The sequence below is a fragment of the Chrysemys picta genome, chromosome 6, assembly GCF_011386835.1.
Source record: "Chrysemys picta bellii isolate R12L10 chromosome 6, ASM1138683v2, whole genome shotgun sequence".
NCBI lineage: Eukaryota > Metazoa > Chordata > Testudines > Emydidae > Chrysemys > Chrysemys picta.
Window position 1 is genome coordinate 59618771 of NC_088796.1, and position 22562 is coordinate 59641332.

At 42.1% G+C, this 22562-nt stretch overlaps 1 protein-coding gene across 9 annotated transcripts in view; it reads right to left on the reverse strand.

The window, feature by feature from the left end:
* MCTP1 (multiple C2 and transmembrane domain containing 1) overlaps positions 1 to 22562 on the reverse strand; it is a 473721-nt gene that overhangs the window by 267434 nt on the left and 183725 nt on the right. For 8 of the 9 annotated variants that reach the window (XR_010588809.1, XR_010588810.1, XM_008172983.4 and 5 more), the window contains exon 2: positions 1743 to 1857. Coding sequence is in view for 7 of the 9 variants with exons in the window: in XM_008172983.4 (XP_008171205.1) it covers positions 1743 to 1857 (115 nt within the window). In the remaining 2 variants the exon portion in view is untranslated. Of the gene's footprint in view, positions 1 to 1742; positions 1858 to 14285; positions 14409 to 22562 lie in introns of those variants that run through there. The other variant, XM_065550190.1, reaches the window with a different exon arrangement.

The following is a 22562-nucleotide window of genomic DNA, read 5'->3' on the forward strand; positions in this document are numbered from 1 at the left end:
TTATTCTCCATCATGTAGTTTAACTACTCCATAAGAGTGAAATTAATTTCAGCCACATAAAAGCCAAGTAATCAGACTTTATTTGAGTGAACTGCACAAGGGCTTAGACAAAAGGAGTGGAAAAGCAATTCACTCCTGCAAGCTAGGGCTTAGAGTGAGAAGCTACAGTGAAGCATTCCTGTGATCATTATTCAAACCTATGGATTGGAATAGCACAGTAACACCTCTGTGCTCTTAGCCCAGGGTATGAGGACACTTGGCTATACGTAATTGTATGGCCCTTCTTGTGTACTGCCCCATCACCACCTTGATGGTAGGGTGACCAGATAGCAAGTGTGAAAAATTGGGACCGGGGTAGGGGGTAATTGGCGACTATATAAGAAAAAGCCCCAAATATCAGGACTGTCCCTGGTCACCCTACCACCTTCTTTCCTGGCCTACACAAGGCTAATGCAGAGCATCTCTGCAGTGTGCAGGGAGTTCAGATGCTCTCTTGCATGGTTGCTTGATTAATGCCCCCATATTTCTAAAGGCCTACCAAAGGAATTAAACTTCTAAATTATAGAAGAAAAATAATTAAAAAATGTAATTATGATAGTTATAAGAATCTTGCTCACGCAAAAAGCAAGAAATTTGTACTCACATTTTAATTTCAAGTTTAAATAAAATAAGTTATGTTTTTATTCTAATGCATTTGATTCAGAGACTGAGTCAATTATATGGGCATCTTTCTACCTCATAGAACATCATAATATCTTGTTTTATGAACATCAAGCACACTTTGCTAATGTACCTATACACCACGAGGAAGAATAGAGTGATAAGTTATTCTTGAAACAGAGAGCCATATTCAGATCTGTTACACTGGTGTAAATCTGGAGTAATGCAATTTAAATCAATGGTGTTACCTCAGATTTACACCACTGTAGCTGAGATTTGAATCTAGCCAGGCAAATTTAGACTGATCATGTGATGTGATCAATAAGTTTTTCTTGGAAAGATTCTTGACAATATTATTGTTGCTATTATATTTCCCGCACAGCTCCTCAGTGTCTGACAGGATCTATTTTGCAACAGAGTCAAAGTATTTTTTTTAGACAGATTTTCATCAGACTCACTCCTCATAAAAGTCTGAATATACTATATTCAGGTGGTCTGGTTTTCAATGGGAGCTGCAGATGCAGGTTTTGCACCACTGGAAGAAAAAAAATATATTAAACCATGTATTCCTATAGGTCAATTTGCCCTGTAAAAATGTTTCTTTTTTTCCTAAACTAGGGTGCCCAGTGCATGACCCAAATGCAACTTGTGAAGCACTAATATGTAGCCAGCAGCTGCAGACACACTGTATTTGCAAGACTATGACACAAAAACTGATCAAGTAGAGTTTTTTAATGTATGTGCATTATTTACTCAGAGAAACACATTTGGGCATATTTGTTCTTAGCCAAACATTACAACCTAACACTTAGAGCTTGCCTACAGTCCACAGTTCACTTTAGCTGTAGCTTCTGAATGAAAGCATCCACACACAGGGTTAATACGGTTTAACTAATGCACTTTAAATTCACACCTTTAGTTCATTTGAGTTAACTTTCCTAAGTGTTCCCATAGAGACAAGCCCTTAAAAACATTTTTAAGGCCAATAACCCATTAGAAGTATTAGTACTGTATTTCATTCAACTACCAAAAACATAACGTACACGACACATACAAAACCACATTTATCTGCATATTCTTACCTCTACGATCCCGCGCTGCTAAATTTTGACCCCTTTTTAATGTAATGTCCAACTGGTACATTCCGGTATCAGCCAAGGGAAAATCTGCATTACTATTTCCAATTGTATTTGTTCTCTGAAAGGCAAAAAAACCAACAAAATAACTATATAATACATATGGCAGAATAAAGAACAAAAAATACATCCTAGAACTAAGGCTGCAGAACCCCAAGCCCACACAAAGTCCCTCTGACTTCAGTGGAACTCCTCACAGGGGCACCAATATGCACTCACATGGAGTCAATTACAGGTTTGTAGTCTAATGGAGTGAAGCCAAGCAGATACATTCACGAAGAGAGCTCTGAACTTCCCACCCAATCTAGACTGGTACAGAACAAGTAATGTATGTCACAGTAGTGATGACTACAAAATGCTCGACCTAATCATTGTTAGTGGAAGCCCAGCTGGCTAATTCCTAACATATTATTATTAGCAAACTCTTAGCCTACGTCTACACTACTAGCTAGGGGTGAGATTCCCATCTTGCATACATATACTCATGCTAGCTCTCATTGAACTAGTGTGAATATAAGTAGCAGTGTAGCCACAGTGGCACAGGCAGTGGTGGCCCAGCTTAATCAATCCCCCCTGAAACTGGTGGAAACATCCTTGGCATGTCTCCTATCACTGCTGCTGCTACCGTGGCTATGTACCAAAGTGGCAGGTTTGCCAAAATAAGAAAGGGGAATCTGAAGAGAATAAGAGGACAGGAAAGGAATGGAAGCATTCATACATAAAGTATTGAAGGAACACTCTGACCAAACTTTTAGTATTATTTATATAACACCATTGTTGTCCATGGCATTTCAACAAATAGACTCTTTCTAGAAATATCAGTATAGGAACTACAGGTGTTCTCCATACCATTCCGTCTTTACCTTGTCTGAATTCCAACAAGTTCTCTCTAATTACACCATCCAGGGGACAGCTTCCCAGAAAATATACAATCATTCTGAAAGCAGAGACCCTGGCTATATTTTCATAGCTTTTGCAAATTTCCTTTTATTTACAGCTGTCTAATAGTGACATGTCATATCTGTTATAAAATAAAATTAATGGAGTATAATTCTAATTTCACTTTGTCTGGTGTAAATCAGAAATAACTCCACTGAAGCCTATGGTGTTACACTGGTATGGGATCAGAAGCTGGTCCATAAAAGCATTACCTTCACAATTAAAAACGGCTAACCCCTAAAAAAAAAAATGGCAGATAAATTGATCCCACTTTCACTTTAGAATATTCCCACTTGCACTGGGTTTCTGCTACTTAGAGAACAAACCAAACCAAAAAGAAACCAATGTAAGTTCCTCAGATGCCAACATCTGCTCCTTATAATAGGAGTTTCCACACTTGGGAAACCTAAAATCCTCGAGGATGGTGCAGCATGGTCCCTTCTCTATGACCAGTCAGCCAGGGAGAGCAAGATTATAGCCCACCTTATTTCTGCTTTCTTTGGGATGATTAACGCTCCAAAGTCACTGGTAGCAATCTAGCCCTCTGTGTAATCAGCCTTTGAAATAAATAGTATTTTTCCTTTTCCCATTTTTACTTTAATTTTATTCTGTTCATTTTTTCATAATTTGTTTTGTTCCAGTAGATACAGGAGAGGCTATTTTTCTTTTATCAGGGGGTAGCCCTGTTAGTCTGTAGCCACAAAAACAACAAGGAGTCCGGTGGCACCTCAAAGACCAACAGATTTATTTGGACATAAGCTTTTGTGGGTAAAAAACCCACTTCTTCAGAGGCATTATGCTCAAATAAATCTGTTAGTCTTTAAGGTGCCACCGGACTCCTTGTTATTTTTCTTGTGTTATTCAGGCGAATAGCTACAGCTCAATTCCTGGAAGTTCCCGATTATTTCAAGAACTAGTAAATTCCCACATATATTAAAGCCTTAATCTTGACCTTTTATATTTTATGGATCCAATGAAGTAGTTAATGGATAAAAATGGTGGTGTTTCGACAGATCTCTCTTGGCTGGTAGCTGAGGGTTAGATTTTAACATCAAAGCTCTGCTCTAAATTCTTATGGGATTTTTTACACCAAAGTTAAAAAATGTTATACTTGTACCATGTTGATAATTTGCCAATAAAACTTTTCACATTGATTAGAAAATTCAAATGAATAAAGCAAATTAAAATAACATTTGACCTAACTACATGGTCCAGTAAACACTATAAATTTGCAAAGCAAAACAAAGTGAAACTCATTTGTAACCATTTGATTCTGAAACAACTCTTCCTTTCAATATGCATATGGAGCCACTGAGGGTATTAGGAAGAGCTGGGTGTCATCAACATGCTTAAAGCACCTCAGCTCCCATCTCTTCACTAGCACTTGATCCAGGCAAGACAGTCAATTGCCTTGCCCAGTATTTGGATATGAATGGGGCATGGATAAGAATTAACGGACAGACTCAATATAGAGAAGATCATGGTGATGTTAGTTGGTTAGGGGAAACAAATGAAAGCTGGTGAAGATAATACCAACTTTTCTGGTCGGGGAGCATGTAAGCCATTGAATCACAAAGCTCCCAACAGCAGAATTCCAGTGCCTTTCTTCAGGAATAGGATTATTTTCCAAATCTAAAACAATCCAGTATGAAAGCCCCTCCCAGGGCCAAAAAGAGGGTGAGGCATAACTGTTACACTCTGAGGCCTAATAGGATGTGGGGACAAGACACTCTGCCATAGACTTGAGTAACCTAGACAAGACCATATAGACTAGCAATGCTTCCCCTGGCAATGAAGAGCCTGTGTGAGAACAAACAAAATCAGGAGCCTCCCAGGTTAAATAGAAGACACTACACAGCACATCTAGAAACCAAAGCTGGTGCAGAATTTGGCAACTCATTTGTTCAGGTCTCACCTGAAGAAGAGCTCTGTGTGAGCTCAAAAGCTTGTCTCTTTCACCAACAGAAGTTGGTCCAATAAAATATATTACCTCACCCACCTTGTGTCTCTAATACCCTGGGACCCACATGGCTACACTGCAAAAGTAAGTGGTAGAAAGTCAAGCCACTATCTCTGCATTAGGAGTGGTGCTTATTCAACTAAATGATTAAAATGGAGACAAACTATAGATATGACTAGCAAATGAACCACCTTTCCAATTATCTTTAACAAACATAAAAAATAGCAGTCAGAAAATGACTATTAGTACATAGGGATCACTGAAAGGCTGCTGTCTCCTTTGGAAAAATGTTAAGACAAACTTTATGACCAACAGATTACAAAACGCTTCATAGCATAAGCGTTCCAGACAAAATCAGAAATAATACCCAGGGATTAAAAATCTTGCTATTGAAATGTTTTACAAGGATTTTAAACTTACATTTAGGGGTTTGTTTTAATCCACTATTTTATGTCTTGGGTCTTACTGAAATTTATGTCCAAATAAGTTGCTCCCATGTACTCAGGACCATCCTAGCCTATAACACTGTAGCCAAAACGAAAGTCAGCATTCAATGGTTGAAAGGCAGCTTTCAGCCCTCGTGCCATTTGTTGCATACATAAAAAAACACAAATGAGGCGGTCTCAATTTGCAACAAGAAACCTGGGAAGTGTCTTTCAGAGACTAGAAGCTTCTCTGAATCTCCTGGTTAATAGCGTCAACAATAATTTCTTAAAACTCCCACACTCCACCTTGTCACTTGACGTGAGAAGTATTTTCTTCCACACAAGTATCCAGAATAGACACCCCAGAACCAGACCTATATCTTTATTGTGACATCTGCCATTCCTTTAAGTTAGTACTGGAAGATAAAGTAAGACATCTGAAAAATCAGAGTCTGAAGGAAAATTTTGTCTTCCTCTCTAGCATCCTAGAATGTAGTGAGGGTCTTGAAATATATTATCTTCACTATGAAGTCAAATAAAAACATTGGCATGGCAGATAGCAGAAGGCCTTTACACATTCTATGAAACAGAAGACATTAATCATTAAGTGTTTAAGCTCTCAGACAACTAGAAATCCTCTAAGGGAAACAATGCTTGAACAACTACTTTTCAGCTGTATACTGCACTTTGAAATTGCTTTGTTATGTTGGTAGTTTGTCTCATTCTATTTAGGAATAATCTTGTTAGCTAAATGATATTACAGTTCTTGGATCCAACTCTTGGATGAATTTTTCTCTCAAAAGAAAACAGTTTATTTAGCTAATACAACTATCATTGCCCTAAAACTCTGAAATAGAATAAAAATTGTACAGAAACATGAGCATGACGAAAAGAAGATGTCTGATTAAAAAGATCAGGAGAGATATATCAATTATAACAGTATTTTATGTTTAGAAGACATTGCATTAAACTCTCTTGATCAGTGCTTTTATCAAATCAGTGAGAGTGCTGCTTTAATTTTCAGTTAAAACTCTAAACCGGCAGTACATTTTTCAATAGTCTAAATTTAAAATAAATGGATCTTCAGTTATAACTTGTTACTGATTCGTGACATTTTTAAATGAATTTTCTTACATGTCCTAAAAATGCATAATTTCAGTGAGTTTTGTTTAAATTCACAAGCAAAAACCTTTAGTTAGCGTTAGTTAAGATTGCTGTGAATAATAAACTGAATCATAAAAAAAATGGGAAATACAAAATTAAGGATTAAAAAGTATTAAAAGGTTTCAAAGTCAAGGACTCTTAAGTTAGGATATGCCAGAATGAATGTTGCCCACGCAACCTTAATTCAACCCCCATTATGATACAGCCTTTAATTACATGCAGAAGTGACTATCTGAAAAGTTTGGTGTAAGTGACGGCATCACATAGGAACTCAGTGGCAGAGAGACAGATAGATTGCATCTCCATAGGGGCATTCAACTGCCTTAACCATAAGATTGATACTCCTTTCTCTCACTGCAACCCCCTGCCTCTTTCACTACAAATCTTCAAACTTCAGGTGAGCCAAGGTTCCTATAGACAACAGCTTACTTCACTACACAATGCTGAGTAGATCTGCCCTGTGCACTGAATGAACCGGGGTCCTTTTGAAGATGATAAACTACTACCCTTTGAAAAGAAACACCATAACTTATTCCAGTACAAATGGCTATTAGTGAAGATGATCAGGGACACCCCCATGTTCCGGGTGACCCTAAACCTCTGACTGCCAGAAGCTTGGACTGAATGACAAAATTGCCCTGTTGTGTTCATTCCTTCTGAAGCATCTGGCACCAGACACTGTCAGAGACAGAATACTGGGCTAGATGAACTATTGATCTGACCCAGTATGACTGCCCCCTTTTTTTATGTATATATCCACCTACTTCATCCATCACTAGAACTAGTTGAAATTTTTCTAACCTAACCTTTTTAAAAAATAAAATGTAGGGTTTTTTGTTTGTTTGTTTCAATACCACTTGTTTTCTATTATAGCTATCTTCAAACATCATCCTTCTGAGGTAAGATCTTGAATCTAGAGCTGGCTAGAAAATGAAATCCCTTTTCATGAAAAATTTATCATTTTTGAGGATGGGGGAAAAGTCATCCTGACCAAGGACAAAACTTTAAAAAATAATAATAATAATTAAAAAAAATTTCATGGAAAGAGTTTAAGAACAAATTCCATTTGTGGAAAACAGAACAAAAAAAGCGGGGGCGGGGGTGTGGAGGGGGTTGTCTTCCTGGCTCCCTGCCTGAAAGACTTTCCAACCTGACTGCCAGAGAGTCAGGGAGCTTGCACACACAGCCTCCTACCACGGGAAGATCTGCAGCTGGGAAGGCAGTGGGAGGAAAAGGAAGGCAGGGGTTCTCTGTCTCTCCTGGAGCTGGAGGGGAAGCAGAATTGTGCCTAGGGATCTCTCCCAGTCCAGCTCCCAGAGCTGGCGGGGGAAGCAGGGGTGGAACGGGAGGGGGAAGGGAGTGGGTGGCAGAGTGCCTGGGCAATCAGCCTCACCAATCCTCTAGGAAAGCTTCTGTCAGTTTCACTTCACATGCGGACAGTCGGGGAGCTGTAAACTCAACTTTCCTGATGAAAAGTCAAAATTTGGGACAAAATTTAAAATTTCAGAAAAGGCATTTTTCAACAGAAAAACATTCATTCACGTGAAAAAAATTGTTCTTGATAGTTGGAGGCCATTGTTGAGGATGAATACTGACTTCCCTGGCACCAAGTATCTGACTGCGCTGAATCCAAGATACTCCAGAATTCGTATCACTCTGTGTGTTTCCCTCATCTTTACCTCTCTGTAGAGCCCTGGTCAGAAAAACTGTCAGGATGAGATAAATGAATTTTCTTCTTCCCTTCCTTTTGCCTCGAGCTTTTCTCAGCCTGTTTCTCTCAGTGAATCTTGCAGAGGGCACTGGCTGGGTATTAGACAAACACATTAAGGAACCAAAACTGTTAGTCTAAAAATCTGAAATAAAGTTTGGAATTTTCTTCAAAAAGCTCTGCAGCCAGGGAGGACTGACTGAGCCACCAGCTGCTGCAAAGGCAGGGAAAAAAAAAAAAGGAAAGGAATTTCAGGAAGTAGGGAATTTCCTTGGTGCCAGCAAATGACAATTTTTACCCCCAAGCTGCATGCAGTTTGCAGTACCACCCCTGTAACAAACCTGTGGACCTTAGCACAAAAAAGGCTGATTTGCAGACCCCCACATATGTACAAAATGTTTGTCTTCAAGAATCCTAATGTGTTCTTGGTCATGACAATCACTGAGGTCATTGTCTGCTGAGGAGTTTCTGTTTAATGCAGCTGACACAGTTTAATCTATTTCAGCTTGTGAATTCTGATCCATATCTATTTAAGTGTTACACCACATTTGAGCTTTTACAGATAGGGAATTGCTCCCTTTTTGCTTATATATGATAGAAAGCTCATTTATTTATCCTAAAGAATTTCTAGAGAAACTGCAGGACTCAGGCTGCAGTTTTATACCATGGCATGTACTTCGTTGCTCAGGGAGCTTCTCGCTCTCTCTCCTCTACCAGAGCCCATGCTATTCATCCAGGTAAAGCAAAGGATGGAAGTTTCACCTCCTGAGTTTAAAGTGTTTTACCCAGATCTCCAAATTTGCAACATATTGTGCCATCTAACGAGCAATTGGATGACATTTCTTTAACAATTCAATGCCTTTACTATAACAGGACACTAAAATGTTTTTATTATAATAAAGGATGTGAAGAAAATAAAAAGACTAAGCTAGTGGACTGTTAGTCTTATCCTAGCAGCAAAGAGCTTGCTTCAATAATACAGTCAAACAGCTTTTAGGGCCATTTCACATCAGAGAAAACACAATATCCTACTTCCAACATGCCATGTATTCACTGGACAAATGCTGTTAAATTGAAACACAGGGGGAAAATGTACTTTTCAAATTTTGAAGCAGACAACTGAAGTTGCTGCTATGTCCAAACTATGTCATCATTTAAAAAGAATGTTAAGGACAATCAAAACACAGTGAGTCTGATTCTGAGCTCAATGACACCAGTGAAGTTAGGAGTTACATCTGTTGATACTGATGGAATTATACCAAAGTACAGCAAAATCAGAATTCAGACCATTATTTTGGGATATCTCCTTACAACCCATTTGAGAGCGGTTTCCAAGACCACACATTGGTTCAATGGCCCACAGGATCTTTATTGTTCTGTCCATCAACATTTCTGTCCCTCTTTATGTGGCCATGAACACAGGCATTCTTCTTCAAGGCCCTTGCCTTGATGTCCCTAGCCTCTGTTTGTCAGAGGGTGGAGATGGATGGCAGGAGAGAGATCACTTGATCATTACCTGTTAGGTTCACTCCTTCTGGGGCACCTGGCATTGGCCACGGTCGGTAGACAGGATACTGGGCTGGATGGACCTTTTGGCCATTCTTATGTTCTTAATATTTCAAATATTTGCCCATCTAAAGTACTTGAGTAACATAGTTAATCTGCTGCAACCTACATCTGACCTCCAAAAATGAATTCCTTCCAAAATAAAAGGCTCATATACTGCAAAAAGTGCTTACACATCAGAGGAATGTGTCTTTAAAGAAGTTAATAGGATATTTACAAGCTCATATGGAGAAATATGAAATCATGTTGCCATGCATACACATATCTACTTGTATGTATCAGTAGTAGCTGACATAGTGAGCCAGTTCCTCAGCTGGTACAAGTCAGCACAGCTCCATTGAAGCAGGCTCAGATGCACGTCTGTGGCACTGTGAAGGAATAAGTGATACCCCTCTCTTAAGGTCAGAGGCCTGGGAGCTGGCCTGGCTGTCTAATTAGTCACACCCCATGGCACCTGAGAAAGAGGTGGACCTTAATTAGCAGACCCTTATATAGATAGATCAGCAAGAAATGGCGGAGGGAGGAGGAAATGCAATACCCTCCAGGAAATTGAGGGGTCAGAGGCAGTGTCTCAATGGACTGCTACTGAAGTTACTGTTGAGAGGAATTGCTCCAGAAAACCAAATAGACAAAAGGGGAGATGGCTGGGAGCTCTGTATTGCTGAGGCTGAGGCAAAAGCCAGCAAATCTGGTTACCGGAACTACAGGTGTAAGAGACTAGTTTGGGGAAAGGATTGCTATTCTTGCACAGACAGACTTTGAAGAAAGAGTCTGCAAAGGTTATTATGTTGTCCTATGAAGGCTCAGTTAAAGAAGCTACCTAAACTGACAAATAACTTCCCTGGATTCCTTGAGAAAGCTCAATCAAATTAACTAGGGTTACCATAGGTCCGGATTTTCCCGGATATGTCCGGCTTTTTGGTCCTCAAATCCCTGTCCAGGGGGGAACTGCCAAAAAGCCGGACATGTCCGGGAAAATAGGGAGGGATCTTGGGGCTAGGGTGACCAGACGTCCCGATAAAATCGGGACCGTCCCGATATTTAGGTATGTGTCCCGCGTCCCGATTGATCTTCGGTCGGGACGCTGCACTCCGCTTTTTTTTTTTTTTTTTTTTTTTTTCCTCTGTCGGCAGCACTCAGCTGTTCTCGGCTTTTTTTTTTTTCTTCCCCTCTGCCGGCCGGCAGCACTCAGCTGTTCTCTGTTGGTTTTTTTCCCCTGCTCCTAAAAAACAGAGGCTGAAGGTATGCATACCTAAGGAAGGGTAAGCATAATCTCCACTGATTGCCTGCAGCCCTGGGCTGTTCTCAGCTCCCGCCCCCGACTGCCGGCAGCACTGGGTCACAGTAGGGAATTGGGAGAGGGAGCTGTTTGTGTCCTTACACCGGCAGCACTCGGTGTTTTGGTTTTTTTTGCTCCGCCAGTGACCCCCCCCCCCTTGTGTCCCGATATTTTCTTCCTGTCATCTGGTCACCCTACTTGGGGCTTGGGGCCGGGCTGGAGCCGCTGGGGCCGGAGCCAGAGCCGCTGGGGCTGGCGCCGCTCGACCAGGGCCAATGCCAGGCCCCGAGCCACTCGGCAGGAACCAGGGCCTGAGCCAAGCTGGGCCCAGGCCGCTGGGACTGGGGCTGGAGGTGCTTGGCCGCCGGCCGGAGCTGCTCGGCTGGGGCCGGGGCCAGTGCCCCGGGGCCCGAGCCGAGCTGGTCGCTAGGGCCGGGGGTGCTCGGCCGGAACTAGGGCCGGCGTTCCAGGGCCCGAGCCGAGCCGGGCCAGAGACACCGGGGCCAGAGCCTCTTGGCCGGAGCTGGCCAGCCGCCAGAGGGAGCCACTCAGCCGGGGGGGCCGGAGCTGGCCGCGCCTCCTCGCGCCCGCCACCGCCCCAGCCCCAGCTTACCTGCTGCCTCCCTGTTTCAGGCTTCCCACAAACATTTGATTCGTGGGAAGCAGGGGAGGGGGAGCAGCAGAGGGGCGGGGCCAGGACAGGGCCGCGGGTGGAGTTGGGGCAGGGCTGGGCCCTGTGGAGTGTCCTTTTTTTTTTATTAAAATATGGTAACCCTAAAATTAATCCCAGGGAGTGAGCTGACCCAGCAGAACAAAGTGTAGTCCAGTAAGAGAAGGTAATTATCAAATAGGCCTAAGCCTTTACATGCAAAAAAGTCACAGTCTAAATCTGAGTGCACGGAGAATCAGGCCCTCTCTGACAAAATACAACACTGAGTGGGACTTTGTTTTGTTAAAATTTTCAGGAAGGATGTTGTGGTTAAGAAAGAATTAAAATAACTGTGTAAAACCATGTTTAACTGTGCTATGAAAAAAGTCTTAAAAACAAACCATCAAAATTAAAATATAACTGATGGTTAACTCTCGAGACAACCTGCCATATTTTAATTTGGGTGTCTGTAGTAAATATTGGTTTCTATTTTTGAGTGAAAAGTAAGAGCTTCAAAAGTGTTTACTTTCCACATTACACTAATCACTTTTGATCCCCGGCCAGAACTTCCTCCTGCAACCCAAATACTCAGATGTATGGATAATATTAACAATTGTAATTGGTATGTGAGACATTTCAGCATGCAGTGCTCCATTTTATTTTATTTTTTGTTTCAGCTGAAGTACTAACCCAACTTACCAGCAAGGGAAACCAAGTCAACAGCAACATTACTACAGCAACCAGATAAGGCTCAGCCACATGCCCCCATTCCTGGAATGCCCTCTAAAACTAGAAACAGTTTACCAAGCCACCACCCTTTTCTCATTCAAACCCCTTCTAAAACCCCACTTCTTCAACATGACCTATAAAGAGTGAGATAATAAAATGTATAAAAAGAAAATTAAAAAAGAAAGAACCAGCAAGGAACACACTTTAAATAAGTCACCACAAAATCCTATTATTTCAACTCTTGTCCTACCTCTCTCCTTTCCCATATTTTGTTTACTATTCTCACTTGCTGTGTCATGCCAGAATTTAAGCCCCACACCTGAAATCTGGTGCATAAAAATCAACTGTTGCAATCGTGCAAAGCCCCACTGAAGTCAGTGAGAGTCTTCATGGGCATAGCAGTCCACCCATGCTCAACAAACTGCAGGACTGGGGCCTTAGATTGTAAACTTTTCAGGGAAGCCATGTCTTTATGGGCTAATGATTGTCATTTTAGGAGGAAGTGATTTACATGTTATGCCATTTTAAACATACTGTACTCTGGAAACTCCTGATGGATGTACCTTTGAAAATTCTTCTTCATCTGCCAAGTAGATTTACAAAAAACTGCCTCAAACAAGATAATGTACTTCTCTCTCTGTGCCAACAAAAACAACTTCATAACACATTTAATTAGTTTCTTTAATGAATTCCACAGCCTGAAAGCAGTCATATTTGTTATCCTCCTTCAAACTTCCATCATCTTCTGTTTCAATTATCAAGAAAACGTTTTATAATTTATGTATAACAAAGTCACATTGTTTCAGCAGATGATGCCCTATCCCTCTAACAATACCAATCAACAGCTCTTATTCTAAGAAACTGTGCTACAATAATCTTTATTGTTTTAGAAAACAGAAACAAATTACTTTTAGTTAGAAAAAAATTGTGTAGGAAGCTTGCACTTACTTCCCAGTCCCAGAAACCACAGAGAGCAAAAAGCAGCCCCACAGCCCACTGTCCCAATATCTTCCACTGTACTCAAGAACAACAGAAAAAAACATTTGCTGAAAGTTTTACTAAAATGATCAACAGTTAAATAGTTGTATAATAAATAGTTAAAGTTAGCACTAAGTTTCATAGTTAACATTTAGGTTAATGGGGGCAATTCACACATCTATTAGTGTTTCAGAAATACCGTTCTGTATCACGGACATAATTTTTAAATTTGAAAAAAAAAATTATGTTTTGCAGAAAACCTCTAAAAAAAATGAAACCTTAGATTTTGCTGCACATTTCTGAGCCAGTTCCACAAATGCAGAATTCCAGAATAAGTGTGGCCCTGATGATAGACTCCTTTACCAGTGAAAAATCACAATAAACCTCACTGCACAGTTCTTAGAGGGATTTATTCTCTTCTGATGTAATCTAAAACAGTTATTGTACTGATTAAAGTACATCTTTTTAGAAACTGACAGTTATATCAAAATACAGTTACAATGGTATAAAGGTGCTAATATGACTGCATCCACATTAAAAGGCTGCAACAATTTAATGACAACAGTTTCCAAACAGATAGTTAAATAGGTACAAAAACAAACAAAAACAAAAAACACCGCAACCCTGACTAGACCAGCCCACAGTGCAGAGCTAAAAGGCAAAATACCTAGTTTGTGTCCATTTGTCTCAGTGAATGAGAGATCTGCCACTAACAGGAAAATATCGGTATCATAGTCACAGTGCTTAAGAGATCCCATTATTTAGACACTACATAACAATGAAGTTTCATCACTATCAATTGAAAGGACCCCTTGAGCATTCATTAAAAGGTTCAGGCAGCATTCTAAGTGCTAACAGCTTCAGACGGAGACATTTGGGAGAAATCTCAAAGTAAGACACTTCAACACAATAATAATAAACAATGAGCACCAGGCATTACTTAGGTTTTTATCTGAGGAGGTAGGAGCAAGCATTCTGAATCTGTTCTGTTTCACCAGAAACCTGTGAAGAATGTTGAGCTCTTCTAGTAAACTAAAATCTCAGACCTTAGATGATCAGGCCTGACTCCACTGAAGTCAATGGGAGTTTTACCTCTGAACTTTAGTGCGGCCAGGATTTCATCCTAGATGGCTCAGTGTAGCTTTTTTTAGTTCCATCATGTTAGTATGATTTTCTGAGCTGAAAACAAACAATGCAGGAATGATTTCAAACGAAGCAAAATGGAGTGTTTGACAATATCATCATTAGTAAGGTGGTATAAAGTACAGAAGCCATCAAGGTATTTGGCATTAGTTTCTATTAATTCAAAATACAGCTGTCCAAAAGGAAAGAAAAGGTGCTAGAATCAGTTTGAATTGAATGTAGGGCAAGAAAACCTGTTGAAACACAGATTTTAAAAAGTACAAACAGGAGGGATTTCTAGAATTATCTATATACCCTCACACTTCCAAAAGTTGGAGTTATCAACAGATGAAATTTGGATAGATGCAAACTCTTATGTAAATTTGTATGTCTCCTTTGCTGGTTTTCATCCTTTGGGATGAACCCAAGAAACTGCCAATTACCTGGGGTTATCTGTACACCCACGTCCTTATACCCTGGCTTGCCCCATTTCACTTTTTTGGGGGGCAGGGGGAGAGAGATATGCTGCCTGGAAACTTTTGAGTAGGCATTAATGTCAGCTATCAAATAGCACTTGATGGCGATCAGAACTATATTTAACAATTCAGGCTTACATAAATATACACTATTTCCAAACAAGTATTTTATAGAGAATAAAACCTAAGTGGTTAATCAAATTTTTTCTAGCTCACTGCAATTCTGATATGAAATACTAATAAAAAAAGCACAAATTATCTTAACTATGATCCCTTCCCTAGCTTACGGATGTGGGGTGGCATTTTGCCCTGGCAAACCACTCACTGGTGTTTTCTACTTAACTTTCAGTTCTACTAGGTAATCCAGGAAGTCATAACGCATGTGTGCATATGTTCTACTTCATGTAAAAAGATTTCTTCTTTGTCTGTAGCTGTCCGATCAGTTTCTCTGCTACACTGTTTACTGACATGAGTGGTTTTTTGGTTTGTTTGTTTTTGTCTCTTCAGGGTAGCCATTGTGTACTATGCCCCAGGCTCACATACAGATCTTAATGATCTTGTCATTTAACTATCCTATGTTAAAAGATTTAATAAAGTAGCTCACTCAAAATGAAGCTCATCTAGGCATTGTTAATTCCACCCTCCAGCTCAGAGAAAGTGCTTGTCACTACCTGGTGTCTTCTGCTAGCTGTAGAAGGCTGGGTTCCAAATTCATTTTTGCAAGTTTTTCAAAATTTCTTTATATTTTTATCCCCGGGTATTTAATTGCCTCTTGTAGGAGCAGGATTTTATAATTGCACTATGAGAATTAATGTATGATTTGATTTTATCCTGTCAGCCACCCTCTTTGAATAGCAGAAAGGAATGACAGACGAGAACAATCCTTATGACTGATTATGGTCACCCTTTTGTTTTAGGATAAGTTATAATGTCTACTATGGTTTCCTATATGTATTGCAAATTAGGCACTCTAGTTAAATATACATTTCTTTGTTTTAAGGTTTTAGTAAGTAAGAGACAGGATCTTGTATTGTATCTATGTTAACGAGATTAGAAGGATGTTGAGAGCCTGAAGCCCCAATGTGAATTGTTTTAGTTATAAGATTTAGCAAGGCTTGATTTACAATGTATTCTGCTGAATATAAAATACTGCTGTCTGTATACATTTGAAGGTTTCTGTAAGAGATTGTTTGTGTGAATGAGGAATGCATGCATCAGGAAAAGATAAGGTGTGAAAGCCATCACAAATGTCCAGATGGTCAAGAAAAAGTGACAAGTATCAGAGGGGTAGCCGTGTTAGTCTGAATCTGTAAAAAGCAACAGAGGGTTCTGTGGCACCTTTAAGACTAACAGAAGTATTGGGAGCATAAGCTTTCGTGGGTAAGAACCTCACTTCTTCAGATGCAAGTAACAGAAATTTCCAGAGGCAGGTATAAATCAGTATGGAGATAACAAGATTAGTTCAATCAGGGAGGGTGAGGTGCTCTGCTAGCAGTTGAGGTGTGAACACCAAGGGAGGAGAAACTGCTTCTGTAGTTGGATAGCCATTCACAGTCTTTGTTTAATCCTGATCTGATGGTGTCAAATTTGCAAATGAACTGGAGCTCAGCAGTTTCTCTTTGGAGTCTAGTCCTGAAGTTTTTTTTGCTGTAAGATGGCTACCTTTACATCTGCTATTGTATGGCCAGGGAAGTTGAAGTGTTCTCCTACAGGTTTTTGTATAATGCCATTCCTGATATCTGACTTGTATCCATTTATCCTCTGGCCAAACTGGACAATCACTATGCAAATGTACATAGCAGAGGGGCATTGCTGGCACATGATGGCATATATAACATTGGTGGACGTGCAGGTGAATGAGCCGGTGATGTTGTAGCTGATCTGGTTAGGTCCTATGATGGTGTTGCTGGTGTAGATATGTGGGCAGAGTTGGCATCGAGGTTTGTTGCATGGGTTGGTTCCTGAGTTAGAGTTGTTATGATGCGGTGCGTGGTTGCTGGTGAGAATATGCTTAAGGTTGGCGGGTTGTCTGTGCACGAGGACTGGCCTGCCTCCCAAGGTCTGTGAAAGTGAGGGATCATTGTCCAGGATGGGTTGTAGATCACTGATGATGCGTTGGAGAGGTTTAAGCTGAGGACTGTAGGTGATGGCCAGTGGAGTTCTGTTGGTTTCTTTTTTGGGCCTGTCTTGTAGCAGGAGGCTTCTGGGTACATGTCTGGCTCTGTTGATTTGTTTCTCTATTTCCTTGTGTGGGTATCGTAGTTTTGAGAATGCTTGGTGAAGATCTTGTAGGTGTTGGTCTCTGTCTGAGGGGTTGGATTAGATGCGGTTGTACCTCAGCGCTTGGCTGTAGATGATGGATCATGTGGTGTGTCCGGGGTGGAAGCTGGGGGCATGAAGGTAGGCGTAGCGGTCGGTGGGTTTTCGGTATAGGGTGGTGTTAACGTGGCCATCGCTTATTTGTACTGTGGTGTCTAGGAAGTGGACCTCCCATGTAGAGACTTGGAAAGACCAGGAGACAATCAGAAAACATCTATTGTATCCGATGCTAAACGTGTTAGCAGCATTGACATCTCAGAGGTGAGGCAGGCACCCCCGAAGGCAAGACAACAAATGGGAGATAACAACGAGAAGCCCGACAATAACCATCAAATGAGAACACCACTTAAGGACTAATGATTACAGGATGACATTGCAAAATTCATGGACTCAAATGGGAATTTACAACTATATAGCTGGGGTGTTTTGCCATGGAACTCTGGGTTCAATCCTGCAAATTAAGGGCCTGCCAGAACCTGTTAAAAGCCTCCTCTCCAGTCAGATAGGTGCACCCAATAGGAGCTGTAGGGGAGCAGGCAGCTGTAGGTGAGCTGGACGGTGCAGACGCTGACAAACACCAGGAGGGAGACCTCACAGGTACAGAGGTGAAGAGCAGGGGAAATCCTGCACAACAGGGCGTACAGCCCTTCTGGGCCTCAAAGGTTTGAATGAAGAGACCCCCACCAGAGGGGAGAGACTGAACTGGGTGTCTGGCCTGCCGCTACTGTGCCCGGAGGAGCTACCAGAGACTAAGGGCATGGCTACACTTGAAGATGTAGAGCGCCGGGAGTTAAACCAGCCCTCAAAGACAGCAGCAGGGAAAGTGCTGCTGTGTGTTCACATTGTGCTCGTGACTGTGAAGCATGTCCACATTAGCAGCTCTTGCAACACCACAGAGAGCAGTGCATTGTGGTAGCTATCGCAGTGTGCAAGTAGCTGCAGCATGCTATGGAAAGGGTTTGCAATGCCTAATGGGGCAGGCACATGATGCAGGTTTCCCCAATCCCATTGTTCCATGGGCATCCTATTAGATTGCCAGCTGGTTTTCAAATGAGGGAGTGTGTTGTGTGTATATGGGGGAAGAGACAGTGTGTTTTGGGGGGCAGTGTGTCAGCATGCTATCTTGAAAGTTCAGACAATGGCAGGAGGAAGGGGGAAACTTGACATCAGCCCCCACCCCCTGCGCCTCTCTCTCTCTCTCTCACACACACACAGACACACACACATACACACAGAGGCCTGCTTCTGCAGCAGGAGCATTCCACAGACATGGTTTGCTTTGTGTCCTGGAGCAGATAAGCATGCGGGCTGTCAGAAACGGAGCTTTGAAAGGGGATATCTGCATGCCTGCAGCCGAGTTCAAAACAATGACCAGAGTGGCCACTTGACTTCATGGGATTATCGGATGTTTACGGAGGCCAATCACAGCGCAGTAATGCAACACATTGTCCACACTGACACCCCGGCGTTCCATCCCGAGCACAGCACGCTCTATTCTTCTCATGGAGGTGGATTAACAGGAGTGCTCCAGCTGCAGAGTCCAGGTGCTCTAAGTGCCTTGCCAGCATGGACACCTCAGGAGTTAGGGCTCCCGGGCTAATTTAATGAGCTCTAGCTTGCAAGTGTAGCCAATGCCTAAGAGGCTCTCCTCCCCCTCCCCTGTCAGGGAGGCCGTGAGGAACCCCTACTCAGACAAGGTGGGGACAGTAAACCGAGGGGCGTGGGGAAATTCCCAAAGAGAGAGGAATCCCCCAGCCTGCCACTAACAGGAAGTGTGGAACCCTCTAAGGTAGAGAAGGAGCTCTGCCACAACAGATAATGTTTGTGTTTTTTGTATATAATTGGTAGAGGTCAACAATGTAATCAAACAGTCCCTGTCTATGCTGTATTCTGTTAATTCAGAGATTGAAAGGACAACATTTAAATGAACTGTAAACATAGGATATCCCTGCATTCATCTCTCTTTGAAATGTATAGTAAATCATCTGTGAATGGTGGAAAAACAGGCAATTGCCTTATGTTAATCTGTGTGAATAATAACCAGCGATGCTTAGAAAATGAATGTCTAATGTTCGCTGAGGGACTCCAACCAGTCAAAGAAGTCCTGAAACTGTATGGCCTGGGTCCTGATCCTGTCATCTCAGATCGGCTTGAGGTTTCATGCAGAGGCAGCCTAAGCCATAAGGACTGAGATCCCAGTTCTGAAAGACTGCCCTGAAGATAAACATTGGACTATAACCTGTGAACTATTTCTGAAAGAACTCTTTGCATCTACAAAGCCCTCCATCTCTGCTATGAATCTGAAGCTCAAGATATGTGGCAGGAGCCTTCCTTAATTTCATGGACTTCGGGCACTGGCAAGCTCGGATGATGCTAATGGGGCATCCAAATTCTCCTGCTGAACCTCAGAGAGTTGGGGCACTTGTATTTTAGCAAAGAAAATTTCCAGGGCTTTCTGTGAAGGGGCAGAATCAGAATTGCATAGACTTTTATAAAAATTAAAGAACTGTTTATTATGCTCATTTCAGATTGCTGAAACAATTTCCCTCGCTGACATTTGTGTACAACAGTGTACAACACTAAACAGCCTATCTGCCTTCTCCCTCAACTCCGAGAAGTCTTGTCTTAATTGAAAAAAGGACAAACTCTGCTTGGGCCATGCACAGCTTATTGAGCTCATACCTTTTTCTGGTCAGTCTGCATAAGAATTCTGGGAAAGGATTTTGAGCATATTGTCAATCCATTTCCTTGACTTTCCTTTCAAGTAGCACCATGTTTTCCCTTCACTCCTTTTTTTTAGCCACAGTAAAGCTAACTATTCTGCCTCTATGAAAGACTTTTAAAGTTTCCCGTCAAAGCTTACTATAGGGAACTGAGGACTCATTGGTCTCCAGGGAGAGATCAGTTTCCTTCTTTATAAACAACTTGAAATAGGGGTCTAAGATTGCTAAAGTATTAAACTTCCATTTATTTTGTTTCTTGCCCAGTGTGTAGGGGGTAAATTGTAGAATAATGGGTGCATGTCAGAGATCACCATTGTACTATTGAGTAACTGAACACAGATTGGACTAACTGCCCTGAGATTAGATAGAAGTCAGCAGGTGAATATGTATGATGGACAGGGAAGAAAAAAAGTGTATGATCTTTCTGTTGGATGTCATTCCTTCAGAACTCTTGGGATATATATATGCACCATGTGAACCAAGACTTGGTGCTTTTTAAATTTATCAATTTTTTCCAGCACCTCTTCTTTTGGCACCTTAATCCCCAATGATGCCTTGTCATTATTATCAGAAAATAGCAGGTTTGGGGTATGTATTTCCAACATTCTCTGTGGAAGAGACTGATGCAAAGAAATCTTGTAGTGCCTCAAATTAGAGAAGAACCACCTAGTGATTCTCTCTCCCATTTCTGATAAATGTAAAGAATTTATTTGTTTTTGTACTTTTAGCTACTTACTCTTCAAATTCCATTTTAGCCCTCCTAATTTACCTTTAGTATTGCCTGGTCTAGTTTATGCTCTTTTAATTTCCATTTTCTGAAAGTCAAAGTCACGTGCATCGTTGCAGGATGTGACTCTAAAAATTATATCTATATCTATATCTATATCTTTTTAAATAAGATGTGCTGGGGAAGTCAATGTTATTTTGAACTGATGAAGATTAACCAGACTAATAAAGTCAGTTACATAACTTTTAGCGGGTGTGGGGTGAAAAATCATATCACAATTGTCTGGCCATACTGGAAGAAAAACAGATGGCAATGCATGTGGTTTAGTGAGGTTGCGTCATTCTCTTAAAATACTGGGTGTACCTGGCAATAAATTGTACAGTGCAGGTCATCAACATTTCCTTAATCACCTCCACACAAGTCCCCCTTCCTCAGCTCTCTTAATGGGCAGCTCAAAAAAGAAGGGGGGGAGGGGTGTCACGTCCCTACTGCCCAAGATGTAGGTGCCCCAACCCCCCCACTTCCTCAGCTCCTTTAAGAGATTATTTCTTTCAAATGCATTTTAATCAAATATTCTTTCGTAACCATATCCCTTCCATAATTCATATCTGCACTGGGCATCTGCCATGAGTTTTATGTACTGAATTGCGACATTAGAACCTAACCCCCATGCACCACCTCACTGGGTCCCGGAAGGTGCGGGAGAGACCCTCTTCAGCCAATCTGTCAGCAAGGGAAAAATTCCTTCCCAGCCCCCCAGGGAAAAAGGGCTACTAGTGTGTTGTCCTCAACAGGTCATGAGGAATTCCAATCCTTATTTAGATGTCATGGGTAGATGTGTGCTTCGACCAGCCTTATCCATGTCAAAGGCCTTGGCTACACTTGTGAGTTACAGCGCTGTAAAGGCTCCCCCAGCGCTGTAACTCACTCCCCCTCCACACTGGCAAGGCATTTGCAGCACTGTATCTCTGTGGTTGCAGCGCTGCATGTACTCCACCTCTCCGAGAGGAATAGCGAGTATTGTGCTGCCGCTGCAGGGCTGCGGCACTAGTGTGGCCACCCAAAGCGCTGTGAAAGGCCTCCAAAATTATTCGGCAGTATCCCACAATGCCTGTTCTAGCCACTCTGGTCATCAGTTCAAACTCTACTGCCCTGGCCGCAGGTAACCAACCATGTGACCCACCCTTTACATTCCCCGGGAATTTTAAAAATCCCCTTCCTGTTTGCTCAGCCCGGCATGGCGTGGAGTGCTATCAGCAAATCTTTCCAGGTGATCATGCCTCCATGCGCCAAGCGAGCCCCAGCATGGAGCAATGGCGAGTTGCTGGACCTCATCAGTGTTTGGGGGGAGGAAGCTGTACAGTCCCAGCTGCGCTCCAGCCATAGGAATTATGATACCTTCGGAAAGGTATCAAAGGACATGATGGAAAGGGGCCATGACCGGGACGCCCTGCAGTGCAGGATTAAAGTGAAGGAGCCGCGGAGTGCCTACCGCAAAGCCCGCGACGCAAACGGCCGCTCGGGTGCTCCCCCCGCGACCTGCCAATTCTACAAAGAGCTGGATGCGATACTTGGGGTTAAACCCCACCTCCACTCCGAGCACCACCATGGACACTTCAGAGCCGGTGGGGGGGGAGGGGGAGGAGGATGGTGTAGGAAAATGGGAGTGATGGTGGTGGGCCAGATGGAGACACCCCGGAATCCCTGGAGCCATGCTGCCAGGAGCTCTTCTCAAGCCAGGAGGAAGGTAGCCAGTCGCAGCGTCCGGTACTTGGTGGAGGACAAACAGAAGAGCAGGTTCCCAGTAAGCAGGGTTTTTTTTTTTCGGGAAGGAATTTTTTCGGTGCGGGCTCTTTGGGAGAGGAGGGTTAGGCATGCATGCCTAGATGCGGAATAGTGCATTGATGTGGTTTATCACATCGCGGTAATCGGCCTCGGTAATCTCCTCGAATGTCTCATCCAGAATGTGTGCAATGCGTTTGTGCAGGTTTATCAGGAGAGC